The 19,844-nt window shown below is 35.8% G+C and overlaps 1 protein-coding gene across 11 annotated transcripts in view; it reads right to left on the bottom strand.

Moving 5' to 3' along the window:
• Positions 1–19,844, bottom strand: part of CTNNA3 (catenin alpha 3) — a 1,864,976-nt gene that overhangs the window by 147,933 nt on the left and 1,697,199 nt on the right. For all 11 annotated transcript variants that reach the window (XM_081568943.1, XM_081568944.1, XM_081568945.1 and 8 more), the window contains one exon: positions 12,022–12,203. In XM_081568943.1, the coding sequence (XP_081425069.1) occupies positions 12,022–12,203 (182 nt within the window). The remainder of the gene's footprint in view (positions 1–12,021; positions 12,204–19,844) is intronic.

Genomic DNA, 19,844 nt, shown 5'->3' with positions numbered 1-19,844 from the left:
TGGTTTAGCTTTGGCAAAACATGAAATGTGTCTACTTCACAATGAGTTACCACCCTGTGGAGTTGTGAATCTCCTTGTAACACCTTAGGTACTGAATGTGACACCCTCAAAGTCTCTGAGCATCCTTTCCACAGTCATATTTTAGCATCCTTTCCCAACTCAATTCAAAATATGTCAACAGTAAAACATTACGCCTCTGAGAGGGAAACAGATGTAGAACAGGAAGAACTGCACTCTAGTCTGTATCTTGATCAACTGTTGGTGACATATCCTTACCTTTTCACCTCTTGTTCTTGTTTCCAACCTTATTTCCCTTCTGTCCCAGTCTGGGCCCAGTCAGTTATTTCAATATATTCTTTCTAGAAGTTTCACTTCTCTCAGTCCCTGGAATTCTACTGAAAATTCTTTTACATCCTACGACTGCAGGTAAATATAATTCACTAGTTCTCTCAGAACAGGTGGAGAGAATCTATTAATTCTACTAATAAATGTATTAGTTTTTGAATTGTGTGACAGACCATAAGTAAATGACTTACTGAATAATCTTTCAGATTGACTACTTTTTAAATTCTCAGATTTTTTTTTCTGTTTTGCTACTCAAACTCTCACTCCACTTTTATCTTTTCAAGACTCCACATATTCCACATCACTCAGCAAATAGAAGCCATCAGGCATTTACTTATTCATATTCCCTCCACTCATTCATACATCTCTTTCCTCTTTTAGAAAGAGATATTTCCTCCTCTTGCCCAGGATTCCTAGAAAAAGGATTCTTACATGCTTTTGTTAAATGATGTTTTCTTTTTTCTCTTTATACTTATACTAGTATTATATTTTTTAAAGTAAGCTTGCTACATTTACACATTATAAATAATGATATACCTAGCATATTTTATAAAATGATTGTATTTTTATATCCACACCACATTTTCTTTATTTTCTAACTTCTAGCTCTCCACATTAATTTAATCTACTAATATGAAAATTTTATTTTAGAGATCCCTTCGAAGTTTTAAAAGGCACTATATGCATTCTTTAGGTAGCAAAGCATACTATTAACACTTCTAAATTCTCCCTAAGTACAAAGAGAGACCATTTTAAATTTCATCTCAAACACTTACATGTTCCCTGTGTAATTCTGCTATTTCAAATAGTTTATTTTATTGCCTTGTTCTGCCAAAGCTTATTTGAATATACCAACATGTTTTCTGATTTTTTTGCTCACCATTGCTTCTTGCATCTTAATTCTTCTTTAACGGTAGAATTTTTTGGATATGTAACTTGAAATTCATCAGTTTAATAGCTCATAGACGACATCACTATCTCTTAAAGAGCTTTATTTGACCCAAGACTCCAAAGAAAAGAATTTTCTCTGATGCTCTCTCAAGCTGGTGCATGGAAATATTCCTAGTTTCCTTTAAAGAGTCAGAGTTCTATGCTTTTCCAAGTATCTCATCTCTAGTTCCTCTATCTCCTCTTAATGCCAAATGGGCATTAAAGTCACAATCTGAGAGAATAAGATGGCGGAGGAGTAGGAGGAAGTGGAGTTCATCTCCCTCCGTGGATACCTCAGGAATACACCTTCAGACACAGAAGTGCACGCACAACACCAGCTGAGAGCGGACAGGAGTACCTGATGAGTGGAAAAGAATATACAGACTCATGCAAAACTTGCTACAATGAAGGAACTAAGGGAAAAAACAGGAGTGTTAGTAGGACTGGACCTGTCTTTGGCGGGTGGGGAAACTGAAGCAAGGGTCCAGTCCCCACATCGGGGCAACTGTCTGAGTCAGAGGAGAAACATTTAAGGCTGAGAGTGAAACAGCTGACCTGTGGCAGCCTAAACGGAATGAGAATCAGACAATCCTTGCCGCAGCTATACATACCTCGGACAGGGATGCAAGTGTCCTGGAAAACACAGCAGCTGGGAGCTGGAGTTTAGGGATTGTGGAACAATCCCAGGGCGAGGGCTGCTGTTGACTGCAGAGGGATGGAGGGGATGTGAGGAAGAAAACTGTGGTAAGAAACGCCTGTGGGAGAAATCCGGGCAGCCATGGAAGTAAGGCGATACTGCTGTGTCACACGTAGGGGGTGGAGCCATCACCATAGTCTGTCTCCCTCAACACGCAGGCATTGGCAGCTGAAGAATAGATAGGCTAGCCCATCAAATGCCTGATGCACTGAACTAAAGAGTAGAACCTCACCCAGGGTGACCCTTTAAGTGCCTGATGCACCAATCGACAGAGTAGGACTCCATCCAGGGGGGCCCCCTCTATGTGCCTGACAGCACCGAAAAACAGAAAAGGACCCCAGGCAAGGGAGCCCTCTAAGTGCCTGAATGGGTGGAGCTATGGAGAAAGACTGGCCAAAGAGGCCTTCTACTCGCCAGTTACATGAGGCTTGACAAAAGCCTCTGATAGGGCCATAACTCCTGTGGTGGAGGCAGTGCATGTCCCTGCACACTTGTTGCCACCAGGGTCCCTGCAAGTCAAGCAGCTGCACCACCTTCACGCTCAAGTCTCACTGGGTCAGAACTGCCACAGGGGAAAAAAAAAACAAAAAACTCTTCGGTCTGTGCGCACAGGGTCACTTTGGTAGTGTTCCACACTTTGCGACCCTATAGATTGTGGCCTGCCAAGCCTCTCTGTCAGGGAGGAGGGTTCTCTAGGCAAGAATACTGGAGTGTATTGGCCAATACTGGTTGTCATACCCTTCTAGAGCACTATACATCCTGCTACCCTAGCCACCAACTCCCCTGAGTACCTGGTGCTGCCAGAACCCCTGCAACCCAAGCAGCTGCATCACCACCACACCTGACCCTCACAGGGGCAAACCCAAGTCCTCCAGGCCAGCCTCAGGAGCAAACCCCAGTGGACGACCCACATACACAGGTGGAAATAAAATCACAATTGAAACCCAGGGGCAGTGTGACTAAGGAAGAAGACCCAAAACCCTCCCACCAGCTATACAAAGTGTAGTGAAAGTCGTTCAGTCGTGTCCGACTCTTTGTGACCCCATGGACTATACGGTCCGTGGAATTCTCCATGTGAGAATACTAGAGTGGGTAGCCCTTCCCTTCTCCAGGGGATCTTCCCAACCCAGGGATTGAACCCATGTCTCCTGCACTGCAGGCAGTTTCTTTACCAGCTGAGCCACAAGGGAAGTCCAGCTGTACAAGATGCACATTAAATCCACACAATCAACTAGGCAGACTCTGTGTCTGTGGAATATATAAAAGGTCACTGAGAGCTCCCACAAAAGAAAATGCACTAGTTCTGATAGCTTTGGACATTGGAGGCAAGAACACACAGGAGTAGGACCAGATTAGAATCTGAGCTACCCCCACAGCAGGTTGAGAAATCAGCACAGTGTTGGAGGGCATCCTAGGGAGGTGAGGTGAACTGTGACTCCCAGTGAGGGAAAGGACTCAGACAACAGTGACTCAAGAAAAACATTTATTATTCTTACGTTTTGACTTGTTCTATAGATTCTTTTGGATTTTTTCTCCCCTCCCCCCACCTCTGTTGTAGTTGTCCTTTTATTGTCACTAAGAAATCTAATTAAGCTTTTGAGCTTTTTTTATTTCTTTTTTTTTTTTTTTCCTCAGTCACATTTTTTATTGTTGTTATAACCTCTACCTCTGTGTTGGGCTTTTGCAGTTCTGGAGAGTTTTCCTTTTATTTATTTTTTCTTTTCTCTTTTTTTAATTTTAATTAAAAATTTTTAAACCTATTATTATTTTTTCTACATTTATTACTTTGTTTGCTTTTCCTACTGTTCTTTTCCCCTTGCATTTAATCTTTAATATACATAAATCTTTTTTATATATCTCTATTTAACTTTGCATTACTATTCTTTCTTTCTTTTCTTTCTTTCTTTCCTTTCTTCTCAACATATTTATTAGTTTTATTTTAATTGCTTGGTTCCCCAATTGTCATCTTGCTTTAGTTTTGTTTTCCAGGTTTGTGCTTTAGTTAGTTTTGTTCTGGTAGATACAATTTTTGGTTTCCTTTTTTCACCAGATGGATCTATTGTACTTTATTTTTGTTGGACTGTTTTGATTTTGCTTATGGGTATATAAATATATGTGTATAGTCAATCACAATTTTTTATTGTTGTTATAAACCTCTGCATCTCCATTGGACTTTTGCACCTCTGTGGAGTTTTCCTTTTTTTTTATTTTATTTTATTTTATTTTTTTATCCTTTTTTTTTCTTTTTTCTTCTTCTGTTTTTTTCCTCTCTTTTTATAATTTTAAGTCTTAATTTTCTTAAACCTATTATATTTTTTCTACATTTATTCCTTTGTTTTCCTTTCTACTGTTCTTTTCTTCTTGCAATTAATCTTTAATGTATATAAATCTTATCTACCTCTATTTAACTTTGCATATATATTCTTTCTTTCTTTCCTTTCTTCTCAACATATTTGTTAGTTTTGTTTTCATTGGTTTATTCCCCACTTGGCACCTTTCTTTAGTTTTGTTTTCCAGTTTGTGCTTAGTTATTTTTGTTCTTAACTGCTAAATATAATTTTTGATTTTCTTTGTTTGCTGAATCAGTCTATTGTTCTTTGTTTTTGTTGGACTGTTTTGACTTTGCTAATGAGTGTATATGTATATATGTATATTCCATTATTTTAATTATTATTTGCCTGATTTTGTAACTGCCATTTGTCTGGACTTTATCTGGTTTCTCATTTTTGGATATTTGTTTTAATCTCACTTAATGCCATAACAAACCACTTGTTGAATCTTCATTCTTTACCAGAGATCAAGCCATGAGCCTCTGGAGTGGGAGCACTGACTCCAAGACCCTAGACTACCAGAGAACTAGCCCTAGGAAGTATCAAATAGTGAGAACTCACACAAAGGAAACCACTTGAATATAAGACCCAGCATCACCTAACCACCAGTAGCACCCTGTGCAGGACACCTCATTAAACAACAAAGAAAACAAAAATACAAACTCAATCATCAGCAGACAGCATTACCACCTCACTCAGCCTTGCCCATCAGAGGAAAAACAAACAAACAAAAAAAAGAAACAAAAACTCAAGACAAATTTCACCCTATACAAAGCTTACACAAACCACTGGACCAAACTTAGGAGGGCAGAAACCAAAAGGAAGAAAGAATTCAACCTTGAAGCCTGGGAAAAGGAGACCTCAAATACAATAAGTTAAAAAAAAAATGAAAAGGCAGAGAAATATTACAAAAATGGAACAAACTAGAAACAGAGAAGTCCAAATAAATGAAGAGGAAACAGCTAAACTACTCGAAAAAGAATTCAGAATAATGATAATAAAGATGATCAAAAACCTTGAAAACAAAATGGAGAAAATGCAAGAATCAATTAACAAAGACCTAGCAGAATTAAAGAGTAACCATACAGACACAAACAACACAATTACTGAAATTAAAAATACTCTAGAAGGAATCAATAGTAGAATATCTGAAGCAGAAGAATGAATCCACAAACTGAAAGATAAAATGGTGGAAATAACTTCTGAAGAACAAACTAAAGTAAAAAGGATGAAAAGAACTGAGGATAGTCTCAGAGACCTCTGGGACAATATCAAATGCACCAACATTCGAATTATAGGGGTCTCAGAAGAAGAAAAGAAAAGAAAGGGTATGAGAAAATTTTTGAAGAGATTATAGTTGAAAATTTCCCCAACATGGAAAAGGAAATAGTTAATCAAGTTCAAGAGGCACAAAGAGTCCCATACAGGATAAACCCAAGGAGAAACATGCCAAGACACATACTAGTCAAACTAACAAAGACTAAACGCAAAGAAAGAATACTAAAAGCAGCAAGGGAGAAGCAACAAGTAATATACAAGGGAACCCTCATATGCTTAACAGCTGATCTTTCAGCAGCAACTCTGCAGGCCCGAAGGAAATGGCAGGATATATTTAAAGTACTGAAAGGGAAAAATCTACATCCAAGATTACTATACCCGGCAAGACCTCATTCAAAATTGATGGAGAAATAAAAGGCTTTTCAGACAAGCAAAAGTTAAGAGAATTCAGTACCACCAAACCAGCTTTACAAAGAATGTTAAAGGGACTTATATAGTCAAGAAATACAAGAGATGAAAAAAGATCTACAAAATCAACCCCAAACAATTAAGAAAATGGCAATAAGAATATATATATAATTACTTTAAATGTATGGAGGCAAGAACACAGAGGAGTAGGACCAGATTAGAATATGAGCTGCCCCACAGCAGGTCCAGAGATCAGCACAGTATTAGAGGGCATCCTAGGAAGGTGAGGTGGACTGTGACTCCCAGCAAGGGAAAGGACTCTCAGAGCAGTGACTTATGGACATGGGGAGAGGGGAGGAGAGGGTGAGATGTATGGAAAGAATAACATGGAAACTTACATTGTAAGTAAGTAAGTGAAAATCCCTCAGCCGTGTCTGACTCTTTGTGACCCCATGGACTATACAGTCTATGGAATTCTCCAGGCCAGAATACTGGAGTGGGTAGCCTTTCCTTTCTCCAGGGGACCTTCTCAACACAAAGATCAAACATAGATCTCCCGAATTGCAAGTGGATTCTTTACCAGCTGAGCCACAAGGGAAGCCCAAAACTTACATTACCATGTGTAAAATAGATAGCCAACAGGGATTTGCTGTATGGCTCAGGACACTCAAACAAGGAGTTTGAGTTTGAAACTCTGTATCAACCTAGAGGGGTGGGATGGGGAGGGAGATGGGAGGGAAGTTCACAAGGGAGGGGATATATGTATACCTATGGCTGATTCATGTCGAGGTTTGACAGAATACAACAAAATTTTGTAAAGCAATTATCCTTCAATAAAAAAATAAATTAAAAAAATGAACTGAAAGCTAAAGATACAATGAAAATCACAGAAATTGATAATATATGTTGGTAAACTAATCATGTAGAGTTAAATAATTGTACTGTTGTGTTCTGAAAATTGTTGATATTAAAACTTTAAACAAAATTGAAAAAAATTAAAATCTTTGCGTCCAACACATATGCTCTATGTATAGGTTAAGGAATAAACAAAATGAGTTTGTATCAATAGCTTAAATTTATGTTATTCCATTATTTTTTTGTTTGGGTAATGTTGATTCCTGCTTTCTTCTGAGTTCAACTTGTGTTTATTTCTTTTAAATTAATTGATTTAAATGGTTAGATATCCTAATTCATTCAACAATTAATATTATATACTATACATACATATGCATATGGATATACAACACATATATATATATATATATATATATGTTCACTGTGATATATACAATTACATATGTATTCTATGTAGACTGTTATAAGTTCTGGGTATAAAACAATAAACAAGTCAAATTTCATACTTTCACCAAACTTATATTCTGTTTGGGGTATTGAGGCAGCACACATATAAACAAATGAACTAGGTAATCCAATAAGTGCTAATTATAAACTGGGAAGTAGCAGAGTCTTGTGATATAGATAAACAGGTTACAAGAAGTCTTTACAACAGATGGCCAAGAACTTCTCTGATGGATATCCTAACTAAGACTAGAAGAAACAGCCATGCAAACTCATGCAGGTTAACCCTTATATCTGTTTTTATTTCTTTTCCTGTGTCTCAGTGTTTATGTTCTACCATCTTTGCTACATATTTGGCTATAGCTATTCATCTTTTACAATTTCATTCTATCCCTAACCAATTCCCCATTCCCTTTAATCTAGAATATACTCTAGTTATTTAGAAATCTCTAGATAGTGTGCTGATCATCTGCCTTCTTTAATTTACTACTTTGAGTATCTTTGTTTTATTATCTACTCTTCTCTCATCTACCTTGTAATGAATTAAGAAGACTTTTTTCTCTGTCACCACTTATTGAAGCCACTTAAACAACGGTAACCATAAATTTAGAATTGCCAAAACTATACTGTCTTTTCAATCTTCACTTTAATTAAGACTCCTTCATGCAAAATAATTAATTGACCATTCACTGAAACTTAACTATGACTCAAGAATCCTTATTTGCATATTACAAAATTTCTTATTATGCCTCCTTGAATGCTCTGTCTTTATGGGATTCTATTTCTTCTTCTCATTTCTTAAAAGCTTTTTTAAATCTCTTGACTTTGTCCTTGATTGCTTTTATTCTAATTTTAGATTCTGCTTGTATACATACCCTTTATACTAGAGAACTCTCACTGACACACTTATCAAGCTGATATAAGATAATTCTTAGTTCAGGTTTCTTTCCATGATGTGTTATTTCCCATATAAAATGTATGAACACTCTTACATGCAGCTCAATAAAAAAGAAAAGAAAAAAAACAATCAAAGACTGGAAAGAAAACTTAAATAGAAATTTCTCCAAAGAAGACATACAGATGGCCAAGAGACACATGAACAGATACTCAACATCAGTAATTAGAGAAATGTAAATCAAAACTATGATGAAGTACCACCTCACACTTGTCATAATGGCCTTTATCCAAAAATCTACAAACAATAAATGCCAGAGAGGGTGTGGAGATAAAAGAACCTCCCTATACTGTTGGTGTGAATGTAAATTGGTACAACCACTATGGAGAATAGTATGGAGGTTCCTTAAAAAACTAACACTAGAACTACCAAATGACCCAGCAACCCAACTCCTAGGCATATATCGCAGAAAACCATGATTCAAAAGGATGCATGCACCCTGATGTTCATTGCAGCACTATTTACAATAACCAGGACATGGAAGCCACCTAAATGTCCATCAACAGAGGAATGGATAAAGATGTGGTACATAGTACAATGGACTATTACTCAGCCATGAAAAGGAATGAAATACTGCCATTTACAGAGATGTGGGTGGACCCAGAGGTCATCTTACTGAGTGAATTAAGCCTGAAAGAGAAAAACAAATATCATATAATATCACTTATATGTGGAAACTAGAAAAATGGTAGAGATGAACTATTTGCAAAGCAGAAATAGAGTCACAGATGTAGAGAGGAAACTTGTGGTTACTAAGGGAAGATGGGGGTAGGAATGAATTAGGAGACTGGGATTGACATATACAGACTATTATGTTTAAAACAGATAACTAACAAGAACCTACTATATAGCACAGAGAGCTCTACCCAATACTCTGTGATGAACTAAATGGTAAGGAAATCTAAAAAAGAGGGGAATATATGTATATGTATGATTGATTCACTTTGTTGTACAGTAAATACTAACACAACATTGTAAGGCAAATGTATTCCAATAAAAAGAAATAAAAAATAAATGTGTGAACTCTTTATGCCTAAACTCAAATTTAATTTTTACTAGAAATATGTTTCTTTCATGTGTGTTTCCTACCTAGGTTAATTATATAAGTAGCATAATAACAAACATTTATTAATCTTCACTTTCAGAATAAAACATTAGAATAAGCACGAGTGATTTAATTGTTTAGAAAAATGTAAATGTTATATTAATTATCTTAATATAAGAAGTATAGTAGAAAGAAGTTGGGTTATAAATGAAATGCAGGACAGAATCAATAAGAGGCAGAAGAAAGGATAAGAGTGGGTATTTCTTCATCATACAGAGTGAGAAGTTGAGAAATAACTAATATACATATAACAATATACATTTAATAGATAAGAAATGTTATTAATGTCTATAAATATAAACAATAAAATAATAAATTTGTAAAACTAGGAAAACATGGAAGAAAAAGTAATATAAATGCCCTATATTCTCATTTGCAGGAAAAGCCAATAAATCATATCTCATAAAGTATATTGCTTAGAGACATAGAGATAATCACAAGGAATGATATCAGACAAAGTTAAAAGTATTTACCTACCTCTCCTTTGTGGAGGTAAGGATTGTTTTTCATAATTTTTAAATTACTCAGTGGGTTTTAGTTTGCTATTTCCCTATTTTACACACACAAACACACACACAGATACGTAGAAGAACGTAGTACATGGAGCTGTAATATATTAGTATTTTTATATATTAGGAAAACATATGTGTGTATGTGTTAATGTTATCTGAATCAAATTTCCTAGGAATACTGTAGTATCTTTCAATATGTAAATTTAAGTTTAGTATTATATATGGAAAATGTTTTTTATTTAGACTTTAAATATTAGTTGTTGCATTATTTCTTAATTCTTCAAAGGGAGTCTTGTCTCCATTTCAGGCTTTTCTTCCTCTGAGTATTTTCTTTTTTCTTAAAAATCTTTATCTCATAGTCATTCTCTTGGTTAATTTCCTGTTTGTCTTCCCCTTATGGAATTTTTTTTTGAACCTATTTTCCTTTGGGCACTAAAATTTTTCAACTTTTAGATATTTTTATCCCTTAATTTCCTCCCTAAGTCTTATTAACTCATTCCATTTCTCATTTCCCTTTTCTCTTTTAAAATTTATCTTAGTTTTTGATTTTATGAATCCAAGTTTTAAAATATGCATCTCCAACTCTTTAGTTTTTGAATTTCACTTTAGTTTGCAGTATTGGGTTGCATTTCATGATCCTTTTTTATGAGGTCTTTGTGCATAATGCTTAGAAAACTTTTCTCAGGCTTAACCTGCGTGAAAAATTCATGAATATTTTCCATTTATTATTATTTTTAAATTACATTTATGTCATTACTCCAACTAAAGTTATTTTTATGTTTAATGTATGCAATATAAATGAATAGTATGAATAGTTTTATAAGTATACCAGGTCTGCTTCAGAATATTCTGTTTTGTGGCTTTTATAATTACATCAAGACAAAATTATTTTAATTGTTCTAGTTTTGTTCATTTAGTAACTGGTAAGGCATGCACTCTATACATTACAGTTCTTTGGCTAGTTCTATAAAATAATATTTTGAAGTTACAGTCACCCTGCTTATTTAACTTATATGCAGAGTACATCATGCAAAAAGCCAGGCTAGATGAATCACAAGCTGGAATCAAGATTGCTGGGAGAAATATCAACAACCTCAGATACGCACATGACACCACGCCAATGACAGAAAGTAAAGAGGAACTAAAGACCCTCATGATGAGAGTGAAAGAAGGGAGTGAAAAAGCTGGCTTTAACTCAACATTCAAAAAACTAAGATCATAGCATCTTGTCCCATCACTTCATGGCAAATAGATGGGGAAAAAGTAGAAGCACTGATAGATTTTATTTTCTTGGGCTCCAAAATCACCGCAGATGGTGACTGCAGTCATGAAATAAAAAGATGCTTGCTCCTTGGAAGAAAAGCTATGATAAATCTAGACAGAATATTAAAAAGAAGAGACATCACTTGGCCAACAAAGGTCCATACAATGAAAGCTATGGTTTTTCCAGTAGCTTTTGAAGCTGAAGCTCCAAAACTTTGGCCACCTGATGCAAAGAGCTGAATCATTGGAAAATACCCTGATGCTGGGAAAGATTGAAGACAGGAGGTGAAGGGGGCAACAGAAGATGAGATGGTTAGATGGCATCACTGACTCAAGAGACGTGAGTCTGAACAAACTTTGGGAGATGGAGAAGGACAGGCAAGCCTGACATGCTGCAGTCCATGAGGTTGCAAAAAGTCAGACATGACTTAGCGACTGAACAACAGTAACAATAAGAAACATGTTCATTATTTCTAGAATATGCACACAATGAACAATTCCTTTGCGCACATCAAGCCTTGGTAATTTCAAATATATCTGGTTGATATCTCCATATGCAGCTATGAAAATCAACCATTCAGAGAGCTCCAATAGAAATCATAACTTGATTTACCTTTTTTTTTTTGTAAAAAAAGCTAGTATAATACACACAGAAGGTTCTTGAGAGTGAAGACATAAAGTGGCTTCTAAAATTGTTCCTCAGGTGTTTATGAGAAACTCTACCTCATTTATTTATCAAAACCTCTAGAAACTACCTTTAATTTTCTAATTCTTTATCATTTACTTTTCCCGTACCACTTAATTTTTAGCACCTGACACTCACAGAAACTCAAAGTTTCACTAATTTGACAAATGTTTCTAATATGATAAATATTACACACCAATACCCACATAATTACCTTGTGAAGTCTGTCATCTCCATCATGATCATACACATCTTCTTGGCCAGAACAATGATATCATTGCTTGTATCATCCCATATCTCAATTTCAGCATCCAGCTTGCTCTTCACTTTCTTGAAGTCAGCAACTTGCTCAGCAATCTTTTCCTTTTCTGCCTCAGGCAATTGAGTCATCTTAGCCTAAAACAGGTGATAATTAGATTTATAATCATTCCATTATGTCAAATATATTTTACAAAGAAGTGATTATGCTTTTTTAAAATTTATTTTTAATAGAAGGATAATTGTTTTACAACACTGTGTCGGCTTTTGCCATACATCAGCATGAGTCAGCCATAAAGTCATATAACAAAACTATCCAGGTTTAACTTTTTGTATAAAAATCTATTGACTCATAATTGTTAGCAACAATGTTAGAATGTAAAATTACAGTATTAGTTGGAACTACAACATTAAATTTATGAATATCAAAGCATAACTTAATATAAGACATATTTAAACCTATTCCTTAATATAAATGTAGGACTTCCCAAATTTTGAATGGATTATAAATTAATTCAAACATAATTTAATGCCTCACATGTTAGACAAGTATATACCTTGTTAAATTATACTAACAGTATGCCTCAAAAGGTAGAAATATAAAAAATAAACTTGAAATGAGACTATGTATATCTATGTATATATTTACATTAATCAGTTCAGTTCAGTTCAGTTCAGTCGCTCAGTTGTGTCCGACTCTGCGACCCCATGAATCGCAGCATGCCAGGCCTCCCTGTCCATCATCAACTCCCGGAGTTTACCCCAACCCGTGTCCTTCAAGTCAGTGATGCCATCCAACCATATCATCCTCTGCCGTCCCCTTCTCCTCCTGCCCCCAGTGGAATTAATTACAAACACTGAATACACGTTGGTAAACAGTACAGTATACATTTATAAATCATATGTATATAGACAAGCACATTTATAAAATTCTAAGGAATAATGTGTATATGGTGCATATAGACATATTCAGGTGTGTATGTGTACACAACCTATCAGAGGGAAGAATAAAAATGTTATAGGCAAGGTTTGCTAAGGCAGTCCTCCCTAATTAGTATCCTGAGATTTGAGGTGTAAATTCTTAGGCACAGTGAACTTAATGCACTTGCGTATATTCTTTGTATATATCTTATTTCGAACAGTATGCAGACTTTCCTCTGGCATTTGAAATGATGTGTGCTTAGTTACCCAGTTGTGTCTGACTCTTTGTGACTCCATGGGCTGTAGTCTGACAGGCTCCTCTGTCCATGGGGATTCTCCAGGCAAGAATACTAGAGCGTGTTGCCATGCCCTCCTCCAGGGTATCTCCCCAATCCAGTGATCAAACCCAGGTCTCCCGCGTTGCAGGCAAAATCTTTACCATCCAAGCCACCAGGGAAGCCCACCATACCACGACACTACCGTATAAACAATGACAGCACCTGAAACCTATGACTTTTTATCAAATAAAAAAGAACTCTGAAATGAAAGTGATTTGATAATATTAATCAAGGTCATAAAATTTCATGAGATTGTCTACTCAATCATCTTATCAAGAGGAACCAGAGATCAAATTGCCAGCATCCGCTGGATCATCAAAAAAGCAAGAGAGTTCCAGAAAAACATATATTTCTGCTTTATTGACTATGCCAAAGCCTTTGACTGCATGGATCACAATAAACTGTGGAAAATTCTTTAAGAGTTGAGAATACCAGACCACCTGACCTGCCTCTTGAGAAATCTGTATTTAGGTCAGGAAGCGACAGTTAGAACTGGACATGGAACAACAGACTGATTCCAAATAGGAAAAGGAGTACGTCAAGGCTGTATATTGTCACCCTGCTTATTTAACTTATATGCAGAGTACATCATGAGAAACGCTGGGCTGGAGGAAGTACAAGCTGGAATCAAGATTGCCAGGAGAAGTATCAATAACCTCAGATATGCAGATGACACCACCCTTATGGCAGAAAGTGAAGAACTAAAAAGCCTCTTGATGAAAGTGAGAGAGGAGAGTGAAAAAGTTGGCTTAAAGTTCAACATTCAGAAAACTAAGATCATGGCATCCAGTCCCATCACTTCATGGGAAATAGATGGGGAAACAGTGGAAACAGTGTCAGACTTTATTTTGGGGGGCTCCAAAATCACTGCAGATGGTGATTGCAGCCATGAAATTAAAAGGCGCTTACTCCTTGGAAGGAAAGTTATGACCAACCAAGACAGCATATTAAAAAGCAGAGACAGTGCTTTGCCAGCAAAGGTCTGTCTAGTCAAGGCTATGGTTTTTCCTGTGGTCATTTATGGATGTGAGAGTTGGACGGTGAAGAAAGCTGAGTGCAGAAGAATTGAGGCTTTTGAACTGTGGTGTTGGAGAAGACTCTTGAGAGTCCCCTGCACTGCAAGGAAATCCAACCAGTCCATCATAAAGGAGATCAGCCCCAGGTGTTCATTGGAAGGACTGATGTTGAAGCTGAAACTGCAATCCTTTGGCCACCTCATGTGAAGAGTTGACTCATCGGAAAAGACCCTGATGCTGGGAAGGATTGGGGGCAGGAGGAGAAGAGGATGACAGATGATGAGATGGCTGGATGGCATCCCCGACTTGATGGACATGAGTTTGGGTAAACTCTGGGAGCTGGTGATGAACAGGGTGGCCTGGCATGCTGTGATTCATGGGGTTGCAAAGAGTTGGACACGACTGAGCAACTGAACTGAACTGATACATATTAGTGTACAGTAAATGATAGTTCCCTCTTTATTTTTTTATTTTTTAACCATACCACACAGCATGTGGGATCTTAGTTTGCTGACCAGAGATTGAACCCACTACTGCTGTGGAAGCTCAGAGACGTCATTGGTGGATGGCTGGGGAAGTTCAATAGTTATTTCTTATTAAATGAAAATATCAAAATATAATCACATATCTAGCACTTAAATTTGCTTTGTTTTGCTTATTTATTTAAAGAACTAAATTAAGCTATGAGACTAAACTTTTGATTGATGAATGTATAGATGACTCTTCCTTAGGAGGTGAAAATAGATTGTAGTTTCTTTTCTCAGGAAATATGGCCCATGTGATACCTTAAAAGAAGAGCAACTTTTACTGCTGCTGGCATGTGGCAAAGCATGTAAATAAAGACATAGCTACTTTTTAAATCAATGGTATGCAAGCCATTAATAAAGCTGTAAGGTACTAACCCACTAAACTACCTGAAAAATAGAAATGAATTTTCCTTTCTTCACTACTAGTCATTATCATTCTCTCCATTTTCATAAAAAGGTAATTAAAGTTTCAAATAATAAAGCCATAGATCAATTTATTTGGGGCCTCTTTTTATAGTCTTTATCTCAGAGATAATAAATGCATGACTCTGGATCTAAGAAATAATGCTGAAGTGTATTCTGGCGTATGGTGGAAACATTTTCACTGTCTTCATGATAAAGTTCAAACTATTCTAGAGGCGATCTGATTAAGTGTATTCCAAGTTCTGTTCCTTGGAATGTCACTGATTTCCAATATGATCTTGAGGAAGTCACTTAACTCTCCTGTCTACATTTCCCCAGACACAAAATGACAATAATTGCAACTGCTATCCACCTGTCATGCAGGAAACAGAGTCAATTATTCGATAGCATTGAGACTGACCCTGTCCTAGACAAGAATTTCATGGATTGCACTCAATTTCCTTAATAACATCTCAACCCACAAGGTGAATTACAATTGGCAGATATTTACTCCTGACAAGATAAAGGCCAAAAGTCAGGCAATAGTTTATAAAATTAAAAGTTCTGGAGAATTCTGACCTTTTTTATTACATGAGGAAAAACAAGAACAAAAAAGCATTAAATTACCGAGTGACACCTTTACTCAAGATTTTAGTGCTTCTGTGAATGACTTATTATATCCCATCAATCAATTTCAATTATTATGAAAATATCAAAATAGAACTTCAGAGAGTATTTGCTATTTAGGAATTCTGGGTGAAAGTTTCTTATCGGATTATATTTTTGCAGGATAAGCAAAGAACTGAGGTACGAAGTTCAAGATAAATCAAGTAAGTGGAATCTCTGACATTATTGCTGGCTGGCTAAGTGGTTCTACTCCTGCTCAAATATATAGAATACAACTCTGATATAAAGAGCTATTAAAGGCTTTTTGAATCCCTGCCATCCAAATGAAATTACATTGTATGTTAACTGATTAAAAAATTTATTCCAAAAGACAATGAAAATAACATTTATATATGTTAAATACTCTTCTAGGCAAGTTAACATATGTTTAAAATTTAATCATCACAGCAGCCCTACGAGGTAAGAACATTCTTACTTGAATATTATGGATTATGAAACCTAGTCTCTAAAAGGTTAAGTGATTTATTCAAGATTGTAGTGTTAGTAAATGGTAGAACCAGGATGAAAACCCAGAAACTCTAGCTCTAGAGTTTTCATTCTATCACCGTGCCTGCAAATGAGAGGAATACCACCCACCAAATACCAAAACATCTACCTTCTCCTCAATGGTATTTCTCTATCACCTTCTATTTTTGAAATGCTTATTCTCCATAATATGTCACATATATTTTAAAATCTAAGTTTTCTTATTTGTAAACTAGAAAAAATGATATTGACTGAACAGATTGTTTTAGAGATCAAATGAATATGAATACAGTTTTTAAAGTTCTTAAGTGCTATTAACTGCTAATGGTTACTCATACTAAGAGATTCAGTTCTTCACTCGATACAGTTAGTGATCCTCAGAATTCTAAGGTTATTCTCTCTTCAACAAAAGCTCCCATTAGTCTATAAGGCATTTTCAAATCATACATATATCATTTATAATTTTAGCTCTAAAACAGAGGTTACCAGAATTTTTCAAAGAACCAAGATGGTGCATCCTTACTAGTATATATTTTGCAATAAGTCTATTCCTTTATTTAACTCTGCTGCTGCTGCTGTAATGCAAAAGCAGTAGCAGACCCTATACAAACAAACGAGCATGACCATGTTCCAATACAACTTTATATGGACATTTTAATTTGAATTGCATAAAATTTCCACATGTCAAAAATATTATTCTGATTACAGCTATCCTGAATTTCTTTAACCATTTAAAGATGTAAAACAAACAAACACAAGATGCTCAACATCACTCATTATTAGAGAAATGCAAATCAAAACCACAATGAGGTATCATTTCACACCAGTCAGAATGGCTGCTATCCAAAAGTCTACAAGCAATAAATGCTGGAGAGGGTGTGGAGAAAAGGGAACCCTCTTACACTGTTGGTGGGAATGCAAACTAGTACAGCCACTATGGAGAACAGTGTGGACATTCCTTAAAAAACTGGGAATAGAACTGCCATATGATCCAGCAATCCCACTGCTGGGCATACACACCGAAGAAACCAGAATTGAAAGAGACGCGTGTACCCCAATGTTCATCGCAGCACTGTTTACAATAGCCAGGACATGGAAGCAACCTAGATGTCCATCAGCAGACGAATGGATAAGGAAGCTGTGGTACATATACACAATGGAATATTACTCAGCCATTAAAAAAAATACATTTGAATCGGTTCTACTGAGATGGATGAAACTGGAGCCCATTATACAGAGTGAAGTAAGCCAGAAAGAAAAACACCAATACAGTATACTAATGCATATATATGGAATTTGAAAGATGGTAATGATAACCCTATATGCGAGACAGAATAAGAGACACAGATGCATAGAACAATTTTATGGACTCTGAGGGAGAAGGTGAGGGTGGGACGTTCTGGGAGAATAGCATTGAAACATGTATATTATCATATGTGAAACAGAACACCATTCCATGTTCGATGCATGAGACAAAGGCTCAGGGCCGGGGCAATGGGATGACCCAGACGGATGGGATGGGGAGGGAGGTGGGTGGGGGGTCCAGGAAGGGGAACACATGTAAACTCATGGCTGATTCATGTCAATGTATGGCAAAAACTATTACAATATTGTAAAGTAATTAGCCCCCAACTAAAATAAATAAATTTATTAAAAAAAAAATCTACTGTGAACATAAGTATATGATTCTTTTGTAAGCATATGCTTTCAATTCTCTTAAATAAATATCTATGAGTGGAAAAAAAAATAAAGATGTAAAACAAACAAACAAAACATTCCTATCTCATGGGCTAAACAAAAACAGTCAATGGGCCAGACTGACCTGTTGACTAGTTTGCCAACACTTGCCAAACCCTTTATCTTTATTTTCAAGTTTGTCAGCCTGCTTCCCAGGCTTGTAATCTTACTTTTTTTTTTTTTTAAGTCTTCTCCTTTTATTGATCCCATTCTGTTAGGCACAATGTTTGTCCATTTTATCACCAGTACTTCTATCACATTCACCTCTTTCTTTGCATTTCTATTACTATTATACAAGCTCAGATCTTAATTTTCTCTTTCATTTTCAATCTTTCTGTCTTGCTACCACATGATTCAATCTGACTTTGACAAGACTGTGCAATTCTTCAGCCTAAAACATACTTTTCATGTCTTCTTATTGAATAAAGGATATAAATTCCTCAAAAATCACCATTAAATTTAAAGTAGAAATTAGCAGCATCCCAAAGGCCTCCATGTGTCTTATTATAGCCACTATCTCTCAAGAACAATCACATCATCACCTGTATTTCTAAAGCTATAGATCTTCCTGCTTCTGAACCTTATAAAAATGGAATAATAACAATACTCTTGTACCTGGCTTATGTCCAGCTTTTATATATTTGAAATACATCTATAATTGATACATGTAGTTACAGTCAGTTTATTCTCATTTCTCTATACAGACAGTATTCCACTTTGTGAAACATAAAACCATTTACTTACTTATCTGTAATTCTATTAATGACTTTTTGGGAAGCATTCTATTTTTGATTGTTATGAATAGTGAATATTCTTATATTTTTCTTTTTGTGCACATATGGATGCATTCTTGAGACTATATCTAGGAGTGAAATTACTATGACACAGGCATCACTATGACTTTTGTCTCTATGAGTTTTTTCAATGTTATTTCTCCTTCCTTTCAGGTACTTTACACTCAAGCTAAATCAAGCTATTTGTTGTTGCAGGTAAATACTTAAGGTATTGCCCACTAATTATTTTGCTCAGCTTCTTTCCTCATCTCATCTTTGTTGGCCCAAACTTAATAATATTCCAAGCCAGATTCACTGAGTATATCTTTCTTCTCCAGCTATATGTAATTATTCCTTTTAAAATTTCAGAACATGTTATGAAATCTTCTCTCAGGATGTTTATATTGTTCTCTGATGTAGCCTAGTTTTTTTGTGAATATGAATATCTTATCTTACTAGATAAAAGGTCTTTGAAAGCAGAATCATCTTTCAGAATATTGGTGGATCTACTTGTTGCTGTTGTTGTTGTTGTTTTGGTCTTCTGCTCCTAGACTATTTGTTGTTGTTGTTTAGTCACTAAGTCCTGTCTGACTCTTTTGCAACCCCATGGACTGTAACCCACCAGGCTCCTCTGTCCATGGGATTTCCCAGGCAAGGATACTGGAGCGGGTTGCCATTTCCTTCTCCAGCTCCTAGACTGAAAGTTTCCTCAAAGTAGGAACATATATATGATAAATGTTTGTTTCAAGTTGTTAATAGAAACTGTCAACACATAAAGAAAAACAGGAGTGTAGGATCAAAAATTTTATAACAATGATCTTGTATTTTTTTGGTCACTTACATTTACACATTTCCTAAGCTCCTACCTCTAAAAGGGAGAAATTAATTTCTCTTATTTTTTCTATTCACTTCT

The sequence above is a fragment of the Giraffa tippelskirchi genome, chromosome 2, assembly GCF_054371585.1.
Source record: "Giraffa tippelskirchi isolate mGirTip1 chromosome 2, T2T-mGirTip1v1.2.pri, whole genome shotgun sequence".
Taxonomy (NCBI): domain Eukaryota; kingdom Metazoa; phylum Chordata; class Mammalia; order Artiodactyla; family Giraffidae; genus Giraffa; species Giraffa tippelskirchi.
Note: the sequence above shows the minus strand (reverse complement) of the source record. Positions and strands in the feature narration are given on the sequence as shown.